The sequence below is a fragment of the Myxocyprinus asiaticus genome, chromosome 18 (genome assembly GCF_019703515.2).
Source record: "Myxocyprinus asiaticus isolate MX2 ecotype Aquarium Trade chromosome 18, UBuf_Myxa_2, whole genome shotgun sequence".
Classification (NCBI taxonomy): Eukaryota; Metazoa; Chordata; class Actinopteri; order Cypriniformes; family Catostomidae; genus Myxocyprinus; species Myxocyprinus asiaticus.
In genome coordinates, this window is record NC_059361.1 from 10,218,828 (window position 1) to 10,246,131 (window position 27,304).

Sequence of the window (27,304 nt, forward strand, 5' to 3'; positions counted from 1 at the left end):
CTACTTTAGTAGGTCCTCGTGGTGGCACGGTTACTCACCTCAATCCAGGTGGTGGAGGACCAGTCTCAGTTGCTTCTGAGATGGTCAGTCCACGCATCTTATCATGTGGCTCACTGTGCATGACACCGCGGAGACTCACAGCATGTGGAGGCTCATGCTACTTTCCGCGATCCACGCACAACTTACCACGCGCCCCTTTGAGAGCGAGAACCCATAATCACGACCACAAGGAGGTTACCCCATGTGACTCTACCCTCCCTAGCAACCGGGACAATTTGGTTGCTTAGGAGATCTGGCTGGAGTCACTCAGCACACCCTGGATTCGAACTCGCAACTCCAGGGGTGGTAGTCAGCGTCAATACTTGCTGAGCTACCCAGGCCCCCTGGGAAGTTATTTCTAATTCATGTATAATTATTCAGTTGAGAGACTACATGGAGTTTGTACTTTTATCATTTAATTTGTCACAAAACAAAAGTGTAGCGCTTGTGAAAGTAATAGTGACCAGATATAGCACCTACATAAAATATAAAATATAGGCTTAGGTATACTTTACCTTATCTTCAGATCAATTTTAAGCAAAAACTTGTTTGGGGAAAAAGGGCAAGTTAATATCTTTTATCGTCTACCTATGTATTCTGAGTAGTGCTTTTGGAATTTTTTGGTTTCTAAATTAGAGATATTTTATGGGCATTCCATGTAAATACAAAAGGCAAACTTTACCTGACCTTTTGAAGTTACAAAGAATTGTTCTGATGAGAATCCTTTGTTCAGATTCAGAACACAAGTTCAGTAAAATTATAGGAAGAGAGTCATATAGATAAGGTCAGTGTCATATCCTGTGTGATGTAATCAGTAAATGACTCAGTAACCAAAAAAGATGGAATGTTTGTGCTTACGAAAATCATTACTATAAAATCTTTAATGAATCATACATACGCTTTACACACACACACAAACTCCTGATGGAATAAATTACTAATCATTCACTAAATTCATGTAAAGATCAGGCATGTGGTTCACAGTTATGGGTTCATTTCCACTCCATTGGGGTGTGAAATGGTTGCGTGGTTGTATACGCCCCTCACTTCCTCATTTTGTCTGTTCTCCCAGAGAGTAACATTTACATTTGTACTTCTCATTTCCAATATTCCAATGACCATAACATTTCACAATTACAAAAATCATTAAAGTTCACATGCTATAAATATAAAACAGGAAATAGAAAAATAAATCTTGCTAATTTAGTCACAGTCTTTAGACAAGCTCCATCACTTCCTTATTGCACAATTACATATTTTCTTGACACTCACAATCTTCCTTTTACGGAACATAAATGACTTGCATCACACACTTAAGCGAACACTGTCATAGGTTAAATATGTTTGAGATTGTGAACAATATGTATTGAACAACCAGTTCAACACACACAAATAAACTGCTAATGAGTAAATCTGTGGCCCTTAAGGAGTATTTGGACACTTAAATGTTTGAATGTCATTGCATTTATTTAATTAATTAAAGTTTTGTGATCAGAAACTTGATCACACTCTGACAAGTCTTCTCCTATTTCTTCTACACCAATCAGAACACCCGAGTACTCATTGTTTCTAGCTGCACTTGTGTATGAGACCATGTTTAAATACTCCTGTTTCAGACCAGTGTGGAAGCTGAGGTGGCAAGAACACAGCTGTGGCTATCTTTGTAAAGATTGTCTAAAATCTGTCTATTTTTTTACCTCTCTGTGGAAAGTAGTTTTTCTCCTTTTTTATTTCCTATGTCTTTGTGGGTTTGGTGTGTTTTCTTATTAGTTTTGGGGCCTCTTTTGTGCTCTTTAGTGGGTGTTGTTGGCCTACAACACCTTAAATGTCAATTTTCATTTGAGTTGTGTTTTGTTTTTAGAGATCGCCACCTCCACACTAGGCCTGAGTGAATAACTTGCGTCTAAGCCAAGAAAAATTAAAAACTCAAATAAAATACACTACATGAGTTAAATGAAAATAACAAACATTGATGATCATAACAACAAATTTACAACAACTAAAAAAAAAAAATCTTCCCACTTCCTCTGAAATCACATGAATGTTCCAATAAGCATGACAAACATCAGAGCATGATGTTCACCCACAGACAGCATGATACTCATGGATTTTTATACTCTTATGACTGACTAAATGGGCTTTTATGAGAAGTATTTTTCTCCCATATATTTCACATTTCATATACTGTATTTGGAGTATTTTGAAGCCAGTGCGATACCAGCCCATCATCTCCAATCCACTGTTGACAGATTATTCATTCAGTTTCAGACAACCAAGACTAATTCCGTTCTTCATAGTTATTATGAAAAGACCCTATTTACTTTCTTAATACATATTCCTGGTCTTATTGTGAACCTTTTGTATATTTTGTGTATATTTTATCAAATTAAAAAATATATATATTTAATCAAAAATGTCCTTTTCAGCTGACGTCACCAAGCACTCTTATTTTTCAACCACCTGTCATATAGAGACCACTTTACACCATCCAAACAACTCCCAACGGAAAAATTTTCACTCATAAATACAACACTACAGAACTGAAATGCATTGTAAACAGCAACAAAGGTTGAACCTTTTGCTTCAACAAAGCAGCAGATTTTACCGTTAATTATTTCTATAAATAATGTAAATAATAATCATATAAAATTAATACTATTAAACAAACAGGAGCTGGACAGTGATATCAGGGTCAGGTAATACTGTTAAAGGTCTATAACAGCAGGTGAGACATTGTTAGAAGTAACAACACTATTGGTGTGACACTGAGCACTTGCGATCCACTCATACGGAGCTCATATTGAATAACAGTTCTCTTATAATCCCCTTCTGAAGACTCACATCTGTATAAACCATCATGAGTTGCATTCATACTCTCGATGAGATACAAACAGCCGGCATCAGTGTGAACACACTCCTCACGTGTGTTGCCATGGTACCAGTAGTATGTGGCATGATAGGATATTATCTGGCAGAGCAGGAAGGTTCTAGCGGATTCTGGGATGGTTTGCACTGATGCTGTGGCACTTAATTCAGTTTTTGTTTTAGCGACTTCAGGCATACCTGAGGAACAGATTAAAACTATTTCACTCTGTTCTAAAACATGGCTCATCCTTGTGTAATACAGAAACTCCATCAGTTGCTACTGATAGCAGCCCAAACTGGATTGAGCTTGAAAGCAAAAATTGCAAATATCAATGCTTTCGCAATTTCAGTTACATTTACATTCAAATGTACATTTATTCATTTATCAAACATTCAACAGTAGAAACATACAAAATCTTAACTTACAATAAGGGTGATCCTGGATGGAGTTTCTGTGAAAAAGAGGACAGGTTACTGAGATGAGACCTGCGATCTACTAAAATGAATTTATTTATTGTAAAAATAAATTTTTGATCAGAAGTGTATCAAAATTATTCATATGATTGTTGACTCATCAGTGTTTGTTGGACACATTCCGGCAGAGTGTGTGGGGGTTAATATTCAGGTAATACAAATTGTGTGCAAATGTTGCTAAAATGAGTTATTCTTGTGGCTGAGGTGTCACAGCAGGGTTTTTTTTTTTTCTTTTTTTTTTCTATGAAGGTTTTCTGTGGCTTTCAGGAGGTTTTAATATGATGTAGCATCATTCAGTTGTTTGATTACCACAATCCATAATGCAAGTAGTGGTGTTTGCTGTCACCCAGCAAACAGGGGACGTCCCCCGGACGTTGCGAACGTCCACTTAGGTCCGCATTTGGTTCGTTTTGTAACGTTCGCTGGCGGACATCCAAGGACATTCTGAACGTTCGCTACAAGTCCAATTTTTGTCCGGGCCAGAGTTTGCGACCGTCCCTATATCGTCCCTCATCTGACATTTCCATAACAACACTTGCAAAATCCATTCGCCCATGTGTTCCCTTTTATCATCAGACCTGACACCTTGCAACTCAGACAAAGGAAAAATTTAACTAACACAGCTAACAAAAAAGTCCTCAGAATGTCCCCTAAATGGCCTCTGTGAACATCCCCTAAATGTCTTGAATGGACGTCCTGTGAACGTCCCCTAAACGTCCTGAATGGATGTCCTGTGAATGTCCCCTTGAACATCCGGAGGACGGCAAGAGGACCCTACACATTGACATTCGTGGGATGTTCGTAAAGGTCATTTAGGAGACGTTCTGAGGACCTTTTTTTGTTAGTTGGGCAATCACTATTACTATTACTCATACTTGGGGTTAGGGGGCTTAGAAAAGATCACTCAAAAAAGTAACATGATTTAATACTTTTTATAGTTTAATACTGTATGTAGGATTAAAGGTTTGTTCAAATCACTAACAGTATGAGCAATAGTGATATTAATGCTTGACTTTGCAAACATCACTACGATGAGCTTTATTAACAGCTAATAGGGTCTTTGGTTTTCATTTATGTGTTGTGCTGAAAATGTGTGAACAGGAAGGAAGCAGATATGTGTCATTGCAAAATGTGGTCTTACTCTTTTGCAGGGGCGCACTGCAAACCGTTCCAAATGCAGTAGGGGTCTCTGGATAGAACACATGCGTTACAATCATTTCCATACACTTCACACCTCTGCAGGTCGATCTGTACCAACTCATTACCAGAACTAACATACAGATGCTTCTAAAAAATAAAGACACAACACAAAATGGTTCTTAGTACATCAGTAACGGTTATAAAACTTTAATAAACAATATAAAAGCTTGTAAACATAAATATTTTTAAATATACTGGTCATACCGGCGACCTGTCCAACAGCATACTGGTAATGTGCGTTCCTTGCGGAAACGGCTGAAACTCCGCAATGACAAAGACGCCATTTTGAACACGCTCTTCTAAGACTTTATGGACCCCTCCACTTTCTGTGAGAAAAAAAAAAAAATGCTCAATTTTAGAATCACTACAGGATGCATTTTAAAAATGCATAATCTGTTTATGACACACTAGACTGGTTCCAAAACAACCCCTTGAGAGTTTCCACACTGCACACACAAATACGGGATGATCTGTTTCTATTTCACCATTAATACTTTCAGTTAATCATTTAGGTCAATAGGGTTTGGAACAGAGCTACTGCATTTTCTGATGCATTTTGACTTGTCAAATCAGTTTGATACTTTGATATACTTTATCTCTCTTAGTAAGCATTCTGTGTCATCTGACTAACATGCAAATGATAAGGACTCATTATTCCATACATTTTTCCAGTAATTGCATGCGCGTTCTATTTCGTGAACCAAAAAATGTGGAATATCAACAAAACAAAACAAAAAGATAATGCAAGCGTTCACACGGAACAGAATCTATAACTGCAACAAAAACAACAGATAAGCACTACGCTAGGGTTAGAGTGACCATATATAGCTGTTAGATCCTTCTACGAAATGCCACATTTTCAGTTCATACCAGTGACTGTCAACTCACTGGCTAGTTGGTTGCTGCTCGTAACTACAAGTAATAAATTGAGACATATGAGGACATCCTGCCTCAACTTTAACTTAACAAACAGCATTAACCAACACTATATCATGCCTTTCAGAGCAGCTCATGGTTGCATTCCTGTCTAATTTCTCAACCAGTATGCAATCAAACATTGTAAAACTTTACGCAATTAAGTTCTGTTCCATCATAGTGACCGATTGTATTAGGAATCTAGAACCAGTTCTGAATAAGGCATTTAACAAAAACATACAGTGAGGCCAGTGTGGTAACTATTATGAAACGATTCTCTTTGATTAAATTCCTTAAAGACTTAGGAATCAACACTGATTCGTGATTGTTATAGGTTTGAATCTGTCTTACTCTCTGAATCACTATGAGCGGTTGTTGACTTACTCACTGAACTGCAAGTCATTATTTTCATAATGTCCAACTCAAAATGAAGCGTGAATTGTTACTCTGTTGCGCTGTATTCACTTAAAGCTTGTGAGACTTAAATCAGTATAATTACTGGCAGGTTGATCATATGACAACAGTTAAAAATACACATTCAGAAGAGAGTTGTGTTGAAACAAATGGTACTTTAAATCATATTAAAATAAGTTGTAGTGTAGTAGTTTTGTTTAGTATACAGTATGGACCAATTATTGGGATTTTTGGGCAGGCAGGGGACTTTTAATCCAAAGTACTAAAATAATCAGTTGAATCATTAAATTCCTTACATTTCCCAAATCTAGCGATGCACGTACCTAGAGCCAGAAACAGCACTGTATGGCTGGGTAATCTGTCCACCTGAATGTGAGTGTAGTGACGGTGTAGAAACAACAGGGGGCCGTTCTCTGGCATTACCCAATTCTCCATCTCTGGACGGTCTTTCATAAACTTCAACGTGTCACTGCTCAGACGAGTACTGTCTGAAACACACTACAAGAAAGACGAGGAGTTGGAAAAGAGGAGGTTTTCAAGAGGAGAAAAGAACAGTTTTCAATGTTGGCCTATGGAGCACAACAGTAGCTATGTTTCCATCCAAGTTGCAAATTTAATTGATGCAAAGAACCATAATATTGCAAAAAAATGTGCGATTAAAGCCACGTTTCCATCCCATGTGTTCAAAAGAACAAAATCTTCACTTCCAGATAAATTGTAGCCACTGTGACTCTTTTATTAATAAAATACTCGCGGTCTAGAGCATGCAGAAAAAACACTGTAAAGAACTGTGTCTCACGTCTATGAGCGACAGTGCGTCACACAGTTCTGGGAGCACTATGTGTGTGCGTTCCTCCATCCTTGTGACTTTACCGTGCAAATCTATAATATGTTTTTCAAAAGTGTCAATAAACTTGCTCTTCGCCACAGTTTGTATTTGACTTATTTTGATCTGCAAACTCTTTGCAGGCTTTCCAAGATGACCAGAGCAACATTTCTGATGCAATGATTGGTCCTCTGGTTAGTCCAGTTATAAATGAATTATTCAGTCGCATGACTTTTATGATGCGCATCTTGTATTCCTAATAAATTCAAAAGGAGAAAATTTGGTAAATGTGTTTCCATCATAGTTTATGCGCATTTTTTCTTATCAAATTAAAATTCATCAACCTCAGTCGAGCATGTACATTTTTAATGCACATTTTGGAGATTTTATTCGGTGTTTCCATCCAGCAGTTTTTATGCGATTTCCCAAAATGTGCATAAAAATACCTGGATGGAAACCCTGCAAGTAAAACTCCTATTTAAAATCTCCACAGCAAAATAGATTTTTGTGATGACCTATAAACTTTTCAACACATACCTACTATGCAAACAAAATACATAATAATTGATCAACCCCCGTTTCTAGCACCCAAATCAAATATCGTGACTACGACAAAGGTTTGACGTCATAACGTTTGGTCATGAGACAAGCAAGAAACAATGAGGTTCGATGTTATTGATATCCAACCTGCATCATAGCTGTCATATTTAATTTGAGCACTGGACTACAGAGTGTACCAAACTTAAATTTCAGTTCTTCACACAAAGTTATCATATGGCTTCAGAAGGCTTGGAATGTCAGTTTAACTATTTTACGGTGGTTTTATGGTGTTTTTTGTCTATTTTGGAGCTTGACAGCTCAGAGTCACCATTCACCTTAAATTTCTCCTTTTGTGTTTCACGGAAGAAGAAAAGTCATATGGGTGTAGAACAACATAAGGGTGAGTAAATAATGACAGATTTTTTTGACTTTTAACATTACTGCAGCACCTGACAGGCTTAACTAACAGTTTTAACCTGCTCTACTGTTGAGTGACAGGAGAAATCTCACCATTCCAGGCTGGTGATTCACAAGATGTTTAGTGCTGGACTTGAATACAAAGCTATTGAAGACATTGCTGATTTCAGTCATGTTATAAACACACACTGCACTCATGTTCCTGGAAGATAGAAACAAATAGTTCAGGCCATCACATGCAAGCACACACACGTACTGTACAAACACCAGAGCTGCACCTTTTCTTTTTATTACACAGTGTCTGTCTAATCATACAGGCTGGGAATGATACGAGTTAATGATAACAGAATTTTCTGGGTGAACTATTCCTTTACCATTTTATACTGTTGTGACTCCAAAGACTATAGTTACACACAACAACCATCTTAAATTAAAAATTCTTTGCAACGCATAAGATGAAGCCTGGTTTTTGTCTTACCAATAGTTTCTGAACAAGCCATAAATTTTCATGTCATTGTCTTTTTCTACTGTGTCGACGTCTATCAGCTGAGTGAAGTGATATCCTCTCTCCTTGTCTCCACAGAACAAACGGGCATAAATCATCGATGTCCAGCTGGACTGAAGCTCATCTTTAGGTCCACCTTTGTCATTCTGAAAGACATTAGGATGTATTTTATCATTTTGAATAAAGGAGACAAAGAATACACATTAACCATTATAATTTATAATACTGTATTATGTGATATTTATACAGTGCATCAAGGAGCTGGACATTCATACACATGTTTTTATGTTCTCTAACACATTGCTGGCAATAAGGTGATATTATATAATACTATGTTTTCAAATGTTTTGGAACAGATACATTATTATAACTGTGGAACAGATTCACTATGTATTCGTATTATTCTGCATTTCACATGTGGTACTTTTAGAAATGTAAATATTTGCCGATCTTTGGTCATTTGAATAAGTACATACAGAGACAGTCTGTAAGGCAAACTTTGAAGCAGGACATAAGAACTTTTTAAACTGATCCTAAGCATTGTAACCAAAATAGCTCTTGTAAAACAGGGGTGATAAGTTCTCTAGCCTTTGTATTCGTTAATAAATGTAACGTGAACTTTTTTAATCGAATTTTGTGTTTTTATCAAATTTATGTTCCTGTAGCTCAACTAGAAGAGCATGGCACTAACAACGACAAAGCCATAGTCAGGTGGCACAAGATCTGGGCTGGTAACCAAAAGGTTTTAGTTTTTTATCCCACACAAGGTAATCCAAAAGCTACTGTACCTTTGATCGAGACAGCCCGGGGGCTCTATTTTCGTGAGCAACATCTTATCCAGTTTTCGTGAGAACGCTAATTCTAAGTGCAATTTCCGTGCCAGCGCAAAGTGCAATAGGTGTGGGTGGGAGTGTTTGTGCTACTGTGGGTTCAGGCATGCAAACTGTGGGTGTACTGTATGTAAATGAAGTGCCGCAAAATGCAAGTCACTGTTTTCTTAAGAATTTGGTTGTTGCGCTAAGATGTTTCAATACCACCTCTTCAAGCACAAAGTCCAAATTCAGTTCCTGGATTTGCAGTTTGATGGTAATAAAGTTAGTCCAAATTCTGAACATACAGAACATGTCCTTGATGATTGCTGTTGAAGACGTTTGTTAAAAAAAAAAAAGAGAGAAGAGAGAGAGAGATTTGTGTTACATTTTCTGGAGGTCATGGTTTATTTTTTAATTATTATTATTATTTTTATTGTTAAGTTTAAGTCACTGCAAAAGGGGCCGGTGGAAGGAGAAAGTAAAATGTTTGGATTTGGTATGGTTTTTTTTTTACACTTCATTATTCTGATTATATTTTCGTTTTGTTTGAAGTGTAATTTGAATTGAGAAATATTTTTGGTTTAATTTTTTCGTGTTTCAGTAAATGAATTAAATGTTTCAAAATCAATGTCGACCGGTAGAAGTGAAGTGCGTGCTGATACAATCACTGTTAATACTAGCCATGATTTGTGTATCAGTAGATGAAAATGATTAATAATACTTACATTCTCTGTAATTTAATGGAGCCCACATCCATATCCTGAACCACATTTTCCATGAGTATAAAAGGAACATGTCCCATTTAACAAGGACGCACAAAATAATGTAAATCCATATTTTTGTTCCTCCAATTCATTGGATAAAGTCCATTTACACTACCAACTTCTTATGAATGTACTATATTGTTTTTATCGCTGGTGCTTGACAGGGAATGGACTGTATAGGATGGAGACATGCCGGAGAAGAACCTCCATTGACCAGATCAGCACCATGTGCACGCGATTTCACCAAACCCACTTGCGCCTAGACTTAGTGCACGCTTACACAAAAATACCAACACTTCATGGTCATGCCCATTGACTTTGCACTTTTGAGTTAAGGCATTGCGCTTAGCACTTGCGCACTTAAAATAGGGCCCCGGGTCCCTCCAGGGAGACTGTAATCGTTTAAATGTAATAAGTGAAATGTAATTTGCTTTGGATAAAAACCGTCTGCTACATGACTAATAACTTACTAAACTGTTAGGTAGCAATTCAGTGTAAATATGTTTGACATGCAATATCAGCACCTGGGGTTCTAATAGAAGACATTTGGCCTTCAGCCTAAATGTGGATCTGAGTTACTGAGAATTGTATCTTCATTAAACATGTGCAGGTGCTGGCGTTTGTCAAGCATATTACCTTAGAATTTAAAATGTGCTAAAATAAAATGTAGCACATTTAAAAGGGTGAAAGGGTGCAGAGGAAGTAAACACTTGCATACTTATTCTGTTCAGAGACTGACGTGTAAAGGATGGGTGCATGAGACTGGATTTAGCGCAGTTCAGATATTTGGCCTTTTTGAGACTAAGGTTAAGCAGATAACTGTGTCCACTTGGCCAATTTACAGAAACAAAAACTAAGACTTGTGTCAGTTTCTACTGGCAGCCTTGTCAATGGATCACTTCTATTTTGCTGTTTTATTGTGGGTAAATATTGAGTTGATTTAATTTAATCAATTTCTCATTTCTTGTCATTAAATTGTATTCCTATATCGCAATTGTATGGGCAATCGGCCACCCTGATCTTCAGATATCGCCACTGGTCCTGATTCAATATAGGCCTATCCATATTGGTCAACCACAAGTGCTGGAATTCAAACCTAGAAAAGGCATGCTGGCATGACAAAAAATTATTTATAGATAGATACAGTGGCAATAAAAATTATGTGAAACCTTTGGAATTACCTGCATTTTATGTATACATTTGACATAAAATCAAGTTTGACCTTCATCGACGTTAGAAAAATGAACAAACACAATCTTATCACATATTAAATACATTACTCAAACATTCAGAGTGTAGTTTGGAAAAAGTATGTGAACCCCTAATGACATCAACTAAACCTAATTAGAGTCAGGAGTTGGCAAACCTGGCATCCAATTAATTAAAGGTGTCATGCACTGAGAAATCAAATTTCCCTTGATCTTTTGACATATAAGAGGTCATATAATATAAAAACATACTGTAAGTTTCAGAACTCAAAACGTATTCGTTAGTCCAAAAAAAGGCTTTATTGAAACCAATATTCCTAAACAACTCGTTTTCTACTTCCTTGTTTCTATTACGTAATAGAGATGAATACATCAGCACAAGTCTGCCTCTACATAACAGGTCAATGCCTACTTCTTCATCATCGCCTCTTTGGCCCGCCCACAGGTTCGCGGTTAGAGCAGTGATGAAACAAGAGACAGCACGGCAGGGAGAAACACAGGTATTATTGGAGTAACAAGATGTTCAAGATGCCTGCAAAGTTTACAAAGCCCCTCGAATGTGCGCGCTCAATGCAGCTAGATTACTACGTGATGGCTCGCGACTTACTGAATCATAATATATGTGTCACTGTGAATTGGCAATATACAGCTTTACTAGTAAGAAAGAGTTTGTTTTTTTTGTTGAGTTAAAGATGGATGGAAGTGCACAGAACGGTAAGAGAGGTAGTCTTCACCCCATTAAACACTGCAACAAAATACATTTTTGATTTGTTTTGGCTTGTTTTCCAATATAAATATCTAAAATTCCTTTAAAACAATGTACATTTTCTTTAGCAGCTATACTGCAGAAGATTTTCAAAACAATTCCACACGCGTACAGGTGGGGGCGTTGACACTTATTTCATATGCAAAGATGTTACCCAATCATAGCAGTGGGGGTTTACATTGAAGTTTAAAGGGGACATGACCTGAAAATGGAGTTTTTTGTTCAAAGGGCCAAAAACAGGATAGAAAATGGACAATTATTTCTAAATTATCACTATTTTTGATGAAAAAAAATCTTACAAACATTATAAGTAGACCTCAGTGAACATTATAAAATAAAATAAAAAATGCAATGTATGACACCTTTAATGTTTGTGCATCTTATTTGTTGACTTACTTTATAAATTTCTTCCACTGTATATGTTTGACTTGTAATGAATTGTATTTTACAAGTTTATGTTATGACTGTTTATAAGAAGATATTGCTTTTGTAAATTAAAGCAGGCAATAACCACTTATAATATGGGTTACACTATGCTGCTTTTTCATAATATAGTATTTTTTCATTTAATCATTCAGTTAGTCTGTTTTGATGATTGCATTAACATGCATGCAATATGCAATGATCTAAAAATGACAATGTGTAATCAACGTACTATGATGAACTGCATTATGAATGTTATTCAATATGTTACATATTTAATCATTCATTTATTGATTTAATTATCATTTACTCAGTTTAATAATCAAAGTGCAAATCAATGGAAAATGCAGTTTGGCTTCTCTAGGGAGAATTACAGTCTCTCTCTCTGTGTCTCCTTTTAAAGGCCCTTTCTGTGAATGCTTTTAATAGAACAGAGTTAGACAATGGATGATTTGTCCATGTCAAGGAATAATGAGTTAATGCTTTTAACAGAACAGAATCTGACAATGCATGATTTGATGCAGACAGTATGTGGAATTGGGAGTATTGGGATGAATTGGGATGTATGTGTCAAAAGAAATAGGGAGTATTGGGATGAATTGGGATGTATGTGTCAAAAGAAATAGGGAGTATTGGGGTGAATATGTCAAGAGGAAGTCTCAAGAATAAAAAAAGAACACCACCTGTGGCAGCACACACACACTTCCCCATCTCACAGGGATGTGTTGTGTGTGTGACCAATAAACTGAAATAAGAGAAATAATTTAATATACTAATCTAATTAATACAGAAATTCATGATTGTTAGTTAATATTAAATATGTAACCATATGAAGTGATTACATTGTTTTTTATGCATATAAAATAAAATAGTTATGCTTTTGCCACCACTGAAGTAAGTTAAGCCAGGATGTCCTGTTAGAAGGAGTGATGACGTATCGAGGCATAAGATTTTATTGGATGATATTATTGGATGATATCATGGGTTAATTTCTGGACGAAGAGGCCATCCTCAAAGAGAACAGAAACTGTTTAACAAAGGCGTGTTCTAAAATGTAACATCAGATGCTCCATGGAGCACCTCGGCTTTGTTACTCTGTAATAAAAGTCTATTTTTGGAATCAGAAACTTTGCGCCTCCTAGAAGTTTTTGACTCGACTACACTTAGATGGCTGTTTTGGAGAATCTGCCATGATAATAACAGCACTTATACGGTAAACTTTATTAGTTTCTGCTGCATTAAAATTGGATGTTGCATGTGTTATAATGCATTATACTCTAAAGTATAACTATGAATAGGGGAAGTCTTAAAATTTATTATAACTGTAGTTATAATTATTTATGAGATGCTATAACTTATTATAATGTGTACTATGAGACATTATGAATGCAGTAAACTGCATTTATAATGCCTTTACTATGCATTACAAATATGGGCCTCACAGAAAGTGTTACCGAGCTACTTTGACTTATAAAATACAACTCAAACATTTTAAGTTTTCAATTCACAAGAAGCATCTGCTGATGTGGACCATGCCTCGCAAAAAAGAGATCTCAGAAGACCTACGATCAAGAATTGTTGCTTTGCATATAGCTGGAAAGGGTTATCTCAAAGTTATCTCAAAGATAGCTCAAAGATAACTTTGTGGCAGGACACCACAAAGGAAGCCGCTTCTTTCCAAAAAAAGCATTGCTGTGCACCTGATGTTTGCGAAAGACCACCTTCACCGCACTCTGCAACGCTATTGGGAAAAAATTTTGTTGACTGATGAAACTAAGGTTGAATTGTTTCGGAAGAAAATATAGCACTACGTATGGCATAAAAAGGGCACCACATACTAACATGAAAACATCATCCCAACGGTGGTGGGAGCATCATGATTTGGGGCTGCTTTTCTGCTTCTGGGCCTGAACCGCATTCCATTGTGGAGGGAAAATTTAATTCCCAAGTTTATCAAGATATCCTATAGGATAATATCAGTAGAAGTTGGGTGATGCAGCAGGACAATGACCCTAAACATCGAAGTAAATCTACTACAGAATGGATTAAAAAAAAAAGAAAATCCACCTTTTGGAGTGGCCCAGTCAGAGCCCAGACCTTAACCCAATAGAGATGCTAAGGAATGATCTCAAGAGAGCCGTTCACACCAGACATTCTAAGAATAAGCAGTTCTGTAAGGAAAAATGGTTGAAAATTCCTTCTGAACATTGTGCAGGTCTAATCCGTAATTACCAGAAATGCTTGGTTGAGGTTATTTCTGACAAAGGAGGATCGACCAGTTATTAAATCCAACGCACTGTGAATGTTTAATAGGATGTGTTCAATAAAAACATGAAAGATTATAATTGTTTGTGTTTTATTAGCTTAATAACATTGTGTTTGTCTATACTTGTGACTTTGATGAAGATCAGATCACATTTTATGAACAATAATGCAGAAATCTGTAGATAGATAGATAGATAGATAGATAGATAGAATTTCAACCTCTAAAGATTCAGCTGTATTAAAGAAATGAGACTCAAACCAGGTTCAGCTCGTTCTGAGCAAAAACTGTATTTTTTAATTCTGGTTGAGAAGTTCCGCAGACTCCTTTCCAAAAGGTTACCGGTTAGAACAGAATAAAAGAACGGTTAATAATGTTCTTTTAAAAAAATGACAATACTCTGCGCTAAGGGGTGGGTGAAATATCAATTGCACTGTTGCCAGATCTCGCAAGAGAAACAATCAAAAAAGTCTGGAAAAACAAGCCCAAAATAAGCCACTTGCCTCACCAAAATTGGCAAAAATAAGAGATCATTTTTTTTCCCTTATGTGGTGGATTTATCGGCATAGAAATCATAACAAGCATACAGTTAATTAACAGTCAAGTATAATTTTAAATACAGATCTCCTTCTCAGTCAAAACCCGGCAGCATCAAATCTGTATTAATGCATCATATCTAACAATAATTCAGTGAAGACGTGGAAACAACTAAGAAATGTACTTTATACCTCCAGAAATGTCTTCAAGCGTCCGTCCGGAGAGAGAGAAAGCGGTTTTCATTTTTGTTCCTTGAACCGTTTTTAGTCCCTGACTCAAACACTCGACTGATGTTATAAGATCAGGACCATAATATCGGGACTCGAAAACAATAACCAGAACATTAACATGTTGACTTGTTACATCTCTCATTTACTGTTTTTGTTTTTTATGGATATAAACAGCTGATTTGGGCTGCAACCAAACACAAGCTTAGTTTATCAAAACAGGAACTGTATCACTTCATGTTAAACACTGGGATATTTCCACTCACCATGCAGCTCTGAGACACTTGAGGAATCCACAGGTTGGATCCTAAATCTTTACTGGCACTTTTGTGTTTTTCTGTGAAGAATGAATAAACTTTGTCCTGGTTACGGCCTGTACCAGCGATCAACTTCACAAACTTCAGCTCTATATATCACAGAGAAAATAAATGCAGTTTTTAGTAACCTGAACTCATTTCAGTGAAAGAGTGACACTGTGTCCCAACTAGAAGCAAACGCAGAAATAGAAACCAAGTGATCACTTGTCACCGTCGGGGCTGGTTAGGACAAAAAATCTGATTATAATGGAAAAGATGCCTTTTATAGCGTGTCATAGTGCATCTTGTTAGGACAGTGTAACTCCTTGTGGCTATGAAACCATTTAGATAGTCAGTCAGTAGTAGTCAGTAGTATTATGTATGGTAAAGTAGGGCTGCACAATTAATCAAATAAATAATCAAGATTACAATTACAGCTGCCACAATCATGCAGTTCTATAATATAGTATTGTATAGCATTGTTTAATTTCTCACCTGTTTGGGTTGACTGAGGCCAGATAGCCTGTGTATTCATGCTGTTAATCCTGTACAATCCCATGTCAGACTTGGTAAAGTACAGCATATTATCTGACAGGACAAATAAAAATACAGGATGTCATATTTAGCATGTAACAAACTGAAATAATATTAATTTGTGATTATATATTATGAATGTATTAATATATGGTTTTAGTGAAATTTGCTCTGGCAAGCATCACTATTCTCTGCTCATTGTTAGGGTAAGTGAGGGTAAGTAAACTCTGCACCGTTTGTGTTATGGACATGAATAACACATCAAATCAAGCGGCTTGTTGAGGAGAGGCGTGCTAGTACTTTTCTAAGAGACCATCCTTACGATTTTCACATGGCAGACAATAAAACGGGTAAAAACATCCCATAGACTTACATTAAAGAAGGGAGCCGAGCCATATCTACAGAGCAGAATATCATAGAGGTTTAGGGATGGACTTTTTTTTTTACTTGGCCCAGTAAGCGACCACCTAGCAACCACCCAGAACACCCTAGCAACCACATAGCAACGTGCATTGTGTTCAGCTAATAGGGTTGTACAAAACTACACTTTTTTTAAAATTGACTAGTAAAGTTATTGTTGATTGTGAATTTGTTACAAAAATACGGTTTTAATGACTGTAGCAGCAGCACTTTAACAAAGTGCGTCCCCATGTACACATGCGTGGACATTGTATTTTGGCTTTGCTATATACATCGCATAATTTAAATTCATTTAAACCTACTGATCTCTGTTCAGGAGACTGTGCTATAAGTAAAGGGTTAAACTTTCGATGCACGGTGTCATGTGATCAGACAACATGGTGCCGACCACAGCGGATTTTGTCTTTGGGAGAAACGCCAACAAAACTACATCTGGTAAGAAACCTAATCACGTTTTTACACAGAAACCTGCTTGAGTCAAAAGATTAGAGTCTCTAGTTTCATCCAGTTTGCCATTTCAAAAATGTTAGCGATTTATCGCGAAATGCTACGCTGATAAACATAATGTACACTAATGTGTACTTTAGCGCATCTTTTCCTTAGAAATCCTATATTTACTCTGCATTATCACACTGAAAATAAATGGGTTCATCCAAAAGCTGAAAAATTTTCCTTTCAGAGGAAACTGAGTAAGGATGAATATAAGGTGCATTTCAAATACTTCTGTGACCAATGCAGACATATAGCAGGCTTCAGATGATGTTTGAACTACTCAATATGTTTGGCATAAATGGGAGAGTGGTAAAAAAATTAGGTTCAGAATTTATAAAGTATAGTTTTATTTTAACATGGCTGGCAGTGATTGGCTGGCCATTACTTTGAATCAGAATTAGTTATGCAAATGTCTGATGTATTGTCTGTAACATCTCAAAAACATGAATAACAATTTGAATATAAAGATATGACTTTGTATAGCTTGGTATTATTCAACTTAGTCCCGCTGTCCACATATGTTGCCATCAATTTTTAGGAAAACGATTTGCTCTAGAATTTTATTTTATTATATTTTATTTACTTTTCATGTTTATTAGGTGCTACTAGTTACAAATCAAATAGCAAATGGAAAATGCATACAGCAGTCACGTTTGGGCCTCAGGCCTTTGTAATCTTGCGAATGTTGCATTGTACTGAGATCCTTTGAGGTTGTTTTCTACTTTGCTGAAATTCATACATGCAGCAGTTTATTTTCCATGACATCTCCGGAGAGGGTTTTAGTGTGCAGACAGTCAGCCAGAATAGACTATGATGTTTTTGAAACATGAAGTAAGAAATAATGTATAGTCAGCCAGTCTGTCTGAATGTGCATTATCCTGCTATGAGTTCTAGTTTTATTATTAAAAATAAGAATGTGGAGTTATTCAAGAGACGTGAAACTACCACAATTAACCATTTAGAATCAAGTTTTCCTAGGAGCCATGTTATAAACTAAAATAAACGCAAAAGAAAAAAATGTAGATAAACCGACTACTCAATTTCACTGATTACTAATCGATAAGTCATTTGTTGGACAAGTATCAACATTCAGCTAACCAAAGGATCTGCAGGAAGTCTTTAACCATAGGTTAGCACTAGCCTCTACAGATCTATATATGGAGAAACATTCTAGACAACAGCACACATGGTTTAGTTCTTCATTTATTACCTATTAATCATCTCACACCAGTCAGCTTACTGTGAAAATAGGAAACCGATGGACTAAAATAAACCAGAATTCACATGTTTCTGTCTGAAATATTTTTATACTTTATGAAGAATTTTGGGGTCACAGTAAAAACCATTAAGTATTCTTTTTCCCCTTTTAGGATCATACTGATACCAAAGACATGATGCTAATCATTAACAACCAGTTATATATGTTGCATCAGCCAACAGCAGAACAGCTCATTTTATTATATGTCATGCAAATGTATTAACTGCAAGTTGGCTGCACTACTGGTTTTAGTTTCTGCTGTTGTGACAACAAACTGCCAACACGTTGGCAATCTCCAAGGACAAACGTGACACTCTGTGTGTCATCATCGCCTGGAAACACTTCATTATTTCATAATGCGAAGCGCTTCATAAAATTCAATATATTTCTATAGAGCTTTTCACATACCGTATATGGTTTCAAAGCAGCTTTACAAAGAAAAGAGCATTGCAAACCCCCAGTAAGCCAAAGGCAACAATGGCAAGGAAGAACTCTCCAAGTTAGAGATGGATATAAATTATATCTCAAACCTAGGGATGAGCATTTTGAGTAAATTTGTAAGCTAGTACTCTAACACATAAAAATTAGTAATCAGTTACTTGAAATTTAGAATTCAAGTTCAACCTTCAACTTTTGAACCTGTTTACGTGTGAAAAAATTAGTACTTTTTATAAACAACAAGATCTAGATTAAAAAATGGAAGAAAAAATATGTTTGCACTCACACATAGAAACATATTTTACAAATATTCTGAAGCGATACAATCACTTATGGCAATAATGGCAGAATTTTCTTTTTGGGTGAACTATCAGAAAGGTTTAGATGAGAAAAGCAGTTTCATTGTTGGCCATAGCAGGCAAAGGCACAATAGAAAATATACAGTTACTGCAATATTCAAGTAGTGTTTTTACTAGTCATATATTTAAAGCTGAACGAGTACTCGATTAATCGATCATTCGTGCACATCCCTACTCAAACCATGTGGCATGTTAAGGACAGGTGTGCTATTACTTTGAGATCAGATTTATGATTTTCACCTTCCCATAGACTTACATTGAAGTAGGGATCTGAGCCATAGCTAGAGCACAGAATATCATAGAGACTTGGGTGTGGAATCTATTTAACCACCCATTTAACCCATTTAACCACCCAGAACACCCTAGCAACCTCATAGCAGCCCCTAGCAATCATCAACAACTTCCTAGCTTTGTGGCAGTGTGTTTTGTAAAGGCAAACAGCACTCTTATTTTCTTTAGAAAATGTAAAAAAATGTTGGGGCCTGGGTAGCTCAGTAGTAAAATACGCTGGCTACCACCCCTGGAGTTTGCTAGTTCGAATCCCAGGGCGTGCTGAGTGACTCCAACCAGGTCTCCTAAGCAACCAAATTGGCCTGGTTGCTAGGGAGGGTAGAGTCACATGGGATAACCTCCTCGTGGTTGCTATAATGTGGTTTGTTCTCGGTGGGGGCATGGTGAATTGAGTGTGGTTGCCGCGGTGGATGGCGTGAAGCCTCCACACGCGCTATGTCTCCGTGGCAACGCGCTCAACAAGCCACGTGATAAGATGCGCGGGTTGACTGTCTCAGACGCGGAGGCAACTGGGATTCGTCCTCCGCCACCCGGACTGAGGAGAATCACTATGCGACCACGAGGACTAAGAGCGCATTGGGAATTGGGCATTCCAAATTGGGAGAAAAGGGGGAAAAATCCCCCCCCCAAAAAAAAAAAAAAAAAAGAAAATGTAAAAAAAAAAAAAAAAAAATATATATATATATATATATATATATATATATATATATATATATATATATATATATATACTTGCACAATGACACAATTCACCTTTAATCAAATGTACTGTATAAAAACATACATTTACAAAAATGCTCGCCCAATGCTCAATACTCATACTCAATGCCAGTGCATAATACATACCAATGAATAATGATGGCTCATTAATATCTAGTTCATATCCTATTTTAAAGGGGTCAGTCAGGGAATAGTTTGAGGCCTGGAACAGAAGAGATGACTCAGAACTTAAAACTTAGTAAGAACATAAGATTAAAAAGTTTCTGTAAAAACAGGACATACCATATGATAGCACATTGTAGAACCCATATTTGTTCTACAGAGGAAAAGGGTACTTCCATTAGCACCCTCTTTGAGCAGAGAGATGTTGTATGTACAGTCCTGAAATTCAACACATTGAGAGTTAGACAGGTATTTTAAATGTGCTTAAATGAGCTTAAATATGTAAAAAAAAAAAATAAAAGCTATTCCGAAAGACAACATATGAGAGCCCTCTGTTTCCAGAATAGATTCATCTTTTGCTACTGCGATTTAAAGGGTCCCCACACATTTTCACCAATACATTTCTGTGACTTTTTCAGAGATTTCTGGGGAGATGTGAAGCCAAATGGATTTATTGTATGCACTGTGTACAACCTAAAGAGTTAAATGAATAAATTCAGCTATATTGTTTTCTTTAATCTATTAGACATAGAGTGTTTGAGGAACAATTAGTGTAATTTGTATTTCATGTATTAATGATGTCCTGTCAACATGCTATTGTCTTTATGCAACAATATTTGTACATAGGTTAATCTTGTCTTTTTATTGTTGTAGATTGGATGTCACACTCTTTCATGTGATTCTGTGACCATGTGAGTTGTATGGTTTACATGTGGCTTATGGCTTAATATGGCCCCTTGGTTTGGTATAGTAATCAAGCACTGAGGAAGGTCATCTATGACTGAAACGTTTGCCATTCTGCCATAAATTCACAACAATTTTGCATTTGGTGGTGTATGTCCTCCTTTTTTTGCTTACAGTAACAGTGTGCGGGCTTCTTTTGTACATATTGTAAACAAATGTCTCCTAGCAGTATCTACTTGCATGAGCTTCTAGTCATACAGTATCTACTAACCGATAAACATTTTAAAGAATAACATAACTAGAAAAAATAAAATTATTCAATGGCTTTTCCATGACTAAATACTTTCCATTACTTTTCCAGGCCTTTAAAATGGTCAAATTCTCTGATTTCCAGGTTTCAATGACCGTGGGAACCTTGAAATCAAAAAGTTCTTGCACTTGCCTTAAAAGGTTCATACTTACAGTTGATGGATACTTACTGATTTATCTTTACATTCATTCTTAGCAGGCAATTTCACCTAAACAAAGATCCAAACAGACAAAACATTACAACAGACATATTACAAAAAAAAACACAAGCAAATGTATAGTCCTGAAAATGTAAGAGTCACTTTGGTTAAAGGGGTCATGACATGAAGAGTCAAGTTTTCTTTGATCTTTTGACATATAAGAGGTCAAAAGACAATAAAAAACATACTGTAAGTTTCAGAACTCAACACTTCCTCCTTTCTGCAAAAAGAGCAGTTGTTGAAACCAAGCTGCCGAAACGTCTCATTCTCTACTTCCTCCAAATTTTTAATGCTATATTGTGGTAGACATTTGCATCTGAGTGTCTCCAAAACAACACATCAACGACAACACATCAACCTTATCACTTCCGTTGCCCACCCAGTAGCAGTAAGATGGGAAGTGGAGCGAGCAGGCTCTTACTCATAAGAGTAGGCCTTTACGGTCAAATCTTAAAGGAGATTCATCACCAAAACCGAGCGTTTCTTACAGAGGGTCAGAATGAGGGTGGAAAATGATCATGTTTTACAAATATATGACTGTTTTGTGCGCAAAAACCCCCCCAAAAAACTTTACTAATACTATAAGTGAGCCTCAAGTAAAATATTAAAACAATCAGGCACGTCATGACCCCTTTAAAAAATGCAGCTCTCACTCTCCTTTATAACCAAACTGTGAATGAAAACACAAAACCATATTTAGCACTGACATCCACATTCTGCTGCTGCTGCTGGTGGGCATTATGACATTGCATAAAATTTAAATATAGTAAATGTTCGAGAACTTCACAGAATTCACATATTTGCACTTGCTAATTATATTTCTTACGAAAACCGTAAACTTTTTTATTAGTAAAAAAAAGTGTTGTGTTCACACCATAGACATCAAATCATTTGTTTTGCATTGGAGCAGATATTTGCACTTATGCATAATCCTTAAAAGGTTAAATATCATCTTTCTCATATCAGACAAAGTAAAATTATGATATTATCAATATACAGCTGCAGCAGAGCTCCAAACAGGGACAGAAGCCTCAAACCGCCCGCAAAGATATAAGATAAGTGTGAACTGCATCTCGAATTTATCGCTCGGTGAGATTTTCCTGTTGCATTTGGAACAGGAGTTGAAAATAGAGCCATCAAGCCGGACACTTCTGTGCTTCACATCGAGTGCTGAACCTACATCAGTCACAGCAGATCATGTGATGTTTGTTTTCTCTTTTGCAGATGAAGTTTATTTTAGATGATGCTTGAATTTTACATAAAATAATCAGAAACACTGTTCATTTGAAAGGGTTAGGTGCTGCTTAATACAGTGCCTGCTGTGTGTACAAGAAGAAAGTCAGATACAAGCCTATAATATATTAATACCAGTACTTTTTTTTTAATATATAAACATGATACTACTATGATAAAAATAATATAACATGATATAAACATGATGTACTGTTACAAGAACACGAATTTGTGAGAGTTTAGTGAAGGTGTAGAATAAACACCTTGGTAATGGCATACTATTACACTACTCTATTTCCACTATAGATTGCCATAGTAGTACTAAGAGAAGTAAGAGAAGTATGCAATTGTGAACGCAGCCCATGAAACACATGTCACTGTTGTCATCAGAGATATCTGGCCAATCCCGGATAAGCTGTGTCATCATTCAGATTTTGTGTAGCTGCTTTGGAGCAACTGCAGCAGCTGGTTTCCCTCGAATCGCTTTCCCGGTACTTTGATGGCATAATTTTAATGGCGGTGGTGCCGTCTCAAGTCAGACAAAATTTCTAACCAACATGCACTGCTTCAAGTCCAGTGCCGATCGGTCTGCGCAGCGCTGCATGAAGTCGAACACACCTAGCCACCTTATTTTTCAGCAAAACTAGGGCGCTATTATCAACCTTGAATGTGGACCACTTCTGGTATATGCCACTTCCAGCTATTTTAGCTATACAAAAACACTACATTATGCTGCTTTATATTACAGGCTGGCAATAAATGTCGACATATTATTATCATTAATTACAATTTTTGTAAACTCGTTGGTTTTGAACGCATATAGTTTATCACATTTTGCCATTGTTTAATAACACACTGTTGCACTGGCAGAATTAACGAAATCAGGCGCTGACAGGACAGTTCTCCTCGCCGTCTTGACATGCCTCCACAAACTTTACACAACCAGCAGAGAGAAGAAAGATTCCGGGGAAATGCTGCTTCAACTTTGTTTCATCTTGACAAAATAATAAATGCATTTTACTCTCCGTTCTTGTCAGAGAGCATTCTCAATTTCTTAGCGGTGCATAGTAAACAGACACGCATATCTCGCATTCAGCATGGCTTATGAAACATCACCTTTGGAAACAAATAAATGCATCATTGGAGGTTATGCAGGTACATATGAACAGAGGTTTTCATGGAGACAAGAAAGACTGCATCGTCACGATCTCGGTAAAGAAAGAAGCAGATTTTATTACCATCTCTTCAGTACAACAACACACAGCAACAAGTGAATGATTTACTTACTCTTTTACTATAAATGCTGACGTTAGAAAATTATCCGACATTGGCAACTATAATTCTGCAGTACATCTTGTGGTTGTGTGATAGTTTAGAAGCCCAGATCACTAACTCTGGTATTATAACCTTCTAGTTGTTTACACTGCGTTCAATGCCAGCAGAACTTTCTCACATTCGCCGGAAATGCAGCCGCTGCTTACTTCCGCGTTGCAAAATAAGGTGGACAGGGAGCCCCTAACCTAACTCTTACCCTAACCATGTGTGGAAGTGAATACTTGAAATTATGAAGTACCTGTTTGGGTTTGGAGTTTAGTGCTGTGTTGATGGAATACAGGATGTCAGAACCTCCAGCCCAAATAAATCCAGAGCTCCTGACAAGTTTAACTATATTCCTATGATTGTGTTCAAAATTCAACCAGATTATACCTGAGAAAGAAAGAGAGAGAGAGAGAGAGAGAGAGAGAGAGAGAGAGAGAGAGAGAGAGAGAGAGCGAGAGAGGCAGACTGAAGGTCTACAGTGTACAACATGTTCATATACCTATACTATTTTTTTTAATTGAGTGCAGTGTTTTGTTCAGTGTCAAATTCACAGTAAATCCTATTTAATTATGCTATAATACAGTTGAAGTCAGAAGTTTACATGCACTTAGGTTGAAGTCATTAAACCTCATTTTTTAACCACTCCACAGATTTCATATTAGCAAACTATAGTTTTGGCAAGTAGTTTAGTACGTCTACTTTGTGCATAACACAAGTAATTTTTCTAACAATTGTTTACAGACAGATTGTTTCACTTTTAATTGACTAATCACAATTCCAGTGAGTCAGGAGTTTATATACACTAAGTTAACTGTGCCTTTAAGCTGTTTCAAAGAAATCCAGAAAAAGATTTCAAGCCTTTAGGCAATTAGCCAATTAGCTTCTGATAGGCTAATTGGCTAACTGGAGTCAATTATAGGTGTACCTGTGGATGTATTATAAGGCCTACCTTCAAACTCAGTGCCTCTTTGCTTGATATCATGGGGAAATCAAAAGAAATCAGTCAAGACCTCAGAAAAAAAATTGTGGACCTCCACAAGTCTGGTTCATCTTTGGGAGCAATTTCCAAATGCCTGAAGGTACCACGTTCATCTGTACAAACAATAGTATGCAAGTATGAACACAATGGGACCACGCAGCCATCATGCTGCTCAGGAAGGAGATGCATTCTGTCTCCTAGAGATGAATGTAGTTTGGTGTGAAAAGTGCAAATCATATCCTAGAACAACAGCAAAGGACCTTGTGAAGATGCTGGAGGAAACAGGTAAACAAGTATCTATATCCACAGTAAAACGAGTCCTATATTGACATAACCTGAAAGGCTGCTCAACAAGGAAGAAGCCACTGCTCCAAAATGGCCATAAAAAAAGCCAGACTACAGTTTGCAAGTGCACATAGGGACAAAGATCTTCCATTTTGGAGAAATGGTCTGGTGAAACAAAAATTTAATAGTTTGGCCATAATGACCATCATTATGTTTGGAGGAAAAACGGTGAGGCTTGCAAGCCGAAGAACACCATCCCAACCGTGAAGCATGGGGGTTGCAACATCATGTTGTGGGGATGCTTTGCTGCAGGAGGGACTGGTGCACTTCACAAAAAAGATGGCATCATGCGGAAGAAAAATTGTGTGGATATATTGATGCAACATCTCGAAGACATCAGCCAGGAAGTTAAAGCTCGGTCACAAATGGGCCTTCCAAATGGACAATGACCCCAAGCATACCTCCAAAGTTGTGGCAAAATGGTTTAAGGACAACAAAGTCAAGGTACTGGAGTGGCCATCACAAAGCCCTGACCACAATCCGATAGAAGACTTGTGGGCAGAACTGAAAAAGTGTGTGCGAGCAAGGAGGCCTACAAACCTGACTCGGTTACTCCAGTTCTGTCTGGAGGAATGGGCCAAAATTCCCGCAACTTATTGTGAGAAGCTTGTGGATGGCTACCCAAAATGTTTTACCCAAGTTAAACAATTTAAAGGCAATGCTACCAAATACTAACAAAGTGTATGTAAATTTCTGGCCCACTGGGAATGTGATAAAAGGAATAAAAGCTGAAATAAAAATTCTCTCTACTATTATTCTGACATTTCACATTCTTAAAATAAAGTAGTGATCCTAACTGACCTAAGACAGGGAATGTTTTCTATGATTAAATGTCAGGAATTGTGAAAAACTGAATTTAAATGTATTTGGGTAAGGTGTATGTAAACTTCTGACTTCAACTGAATGTTACACCCAAATGCAAAACACATGTTTTGTGTGAGAGAGATAAGCTTCCCAATGACATGTGATAAGTTAGAGTTCTGTCAAAATACATGTGAGAATGAAGACACATGAAACCTGTGAATATTTTAAGTCTGTTTTCCTTTGACATTTGGTCATAAATCTAAAAACATACATCAGTGATAACACAAATAATAAAGCCAGAAGTCACCAGTAATAGTTTTTGCTGTGTATATACAGTATACACACACTTTCTAGATTATTCACAGAGCCCTTTTTTTTCTACTTCTTCTTCTTCTTCTTCAAATGTCTGGTGAATTGTCTTGAATCTCACTTTTGCCCATTATTCTTTTAACATAATGATGGCTAATATCTATTTCATTCTAACATTACATTAAGGATAGGCTAAATAAACTAATATTGATGGTTAGTGTCTTCTTTACAGAATGAGGCAGTGCACTGTTTCACGTATGAAATATAATGATAAAATAGCAGCTCACCTTGGTCTGTCAGCTTCACTCGAGCATCATAATGCAGTCTTGCTGACAAAACACATGAAAACCACATCAGCAGTACACACAAACATGTCAAGCCCATCTTACTTATGAGAGAGAGAGAGAACTCGTTAATGCTTGTACTTCTCACTAAACGTTTAAGACTGGATTCTGGAGAGGCGGAGCTAAGGTGATCTCTTTACACAGATGAGTAAAAAATGACAAACATCACTGTAATTATATCCTGCCTTTTCTGCAGAACGTTCCGATTAATAACGTTTGCGAACTTTACACATAACTGAGATAAAATGTTATACGCGTGTGGCCGACACGTACTTAACAAGTATTTACTATTATTAATATTATTTAAAAATATGTGTCGTTCGGCAGTAAGTGGTAGTGGTGAGTTATGCCGCCAGGTGGCAGTCAAAAACCATCTGAAATCAATAGAGCAGCCACGATAATATTTTTTGATTTTCCAGGGGTGATGGCGGGAGGTGTGGAGCAAAAGCTTTTGCTTTACGCAGATGATATTTTATTATTCGTCTCCGACCCCACTAGATATATACCTTGCTTCCACAGAATTATTAATTCCTTTTCTAAGTTCTCAGGGTACAGAGTCAGTTGGTCTACATCCGATGTTTTGGCTCTGACAGATTACTGCCCAGTAAGCGC

General features: G+C 36.8%; 1 protein-coding gene across 1 annotated transcript; it reads right to left on the reverse strand.

Annotated features, from left to right (window-relative positions):
- Positions 1–901: 901 nt before the first annotated feature.
- Positions 902–26,785, reverse strand: LOC127456478 (semaphorin-7A-like). The gene is made up of 14 exons (XM_051724995.1): positions 26,636–26,785; positions 24,165–24,298; positions 21,329–21,367; positions 20,286–20,384; positions 20,130–20,205; positions 15,987–16,079; positions 15,462–15,601; positions 8,169–8,341; positions 7,784–7,892; positions 6,231–6,405; positions 4,783–4,904; positions 4,520–4,665; positions 3,331–3,356; positions 902–3,102 (listed from the first exon to the last, which is right to left on the reverse strand). The coding sequence occupies exons 1-14, from the start codon at positions 26,730–26,732 to the stop codon at positions 2,753–2,755; spliced, it is 1,779 nt and encodes a 592-aa protein (XP_051580955.1). The 5' UTR covers positions 26,733–26,785; the 3' UTR covers positions 902–2,752.
- Positions 26,786–27,304: the final 519 nt, after the last annotated feature.

Excerpts from the sequence above, each read along its gene's own strand:
- LOC127456478 (XM_051724995.1), bottom strand. The coding sequence starts at position 26,732 with ATGGGCTTGACATGTTTGTGTGTACTGCTGATGTGGTTTTCATGTGTT. Across the intron at positions 20,385-21,328 it reads ATGAATGTAAAGATAAATCA|GACTGTACATACAACATCTC; the intron begins GTAAGTATCCAT and ends GTTGAATTTCAG. Across the intron at positions 3,103-3,330 it reads CATCCAGGATCACCCTTATT|GTATGCCTGAAGTCGCTAAA; the intron begins GTAAGTTAAGAT and ends TCTGTTCCTCAG.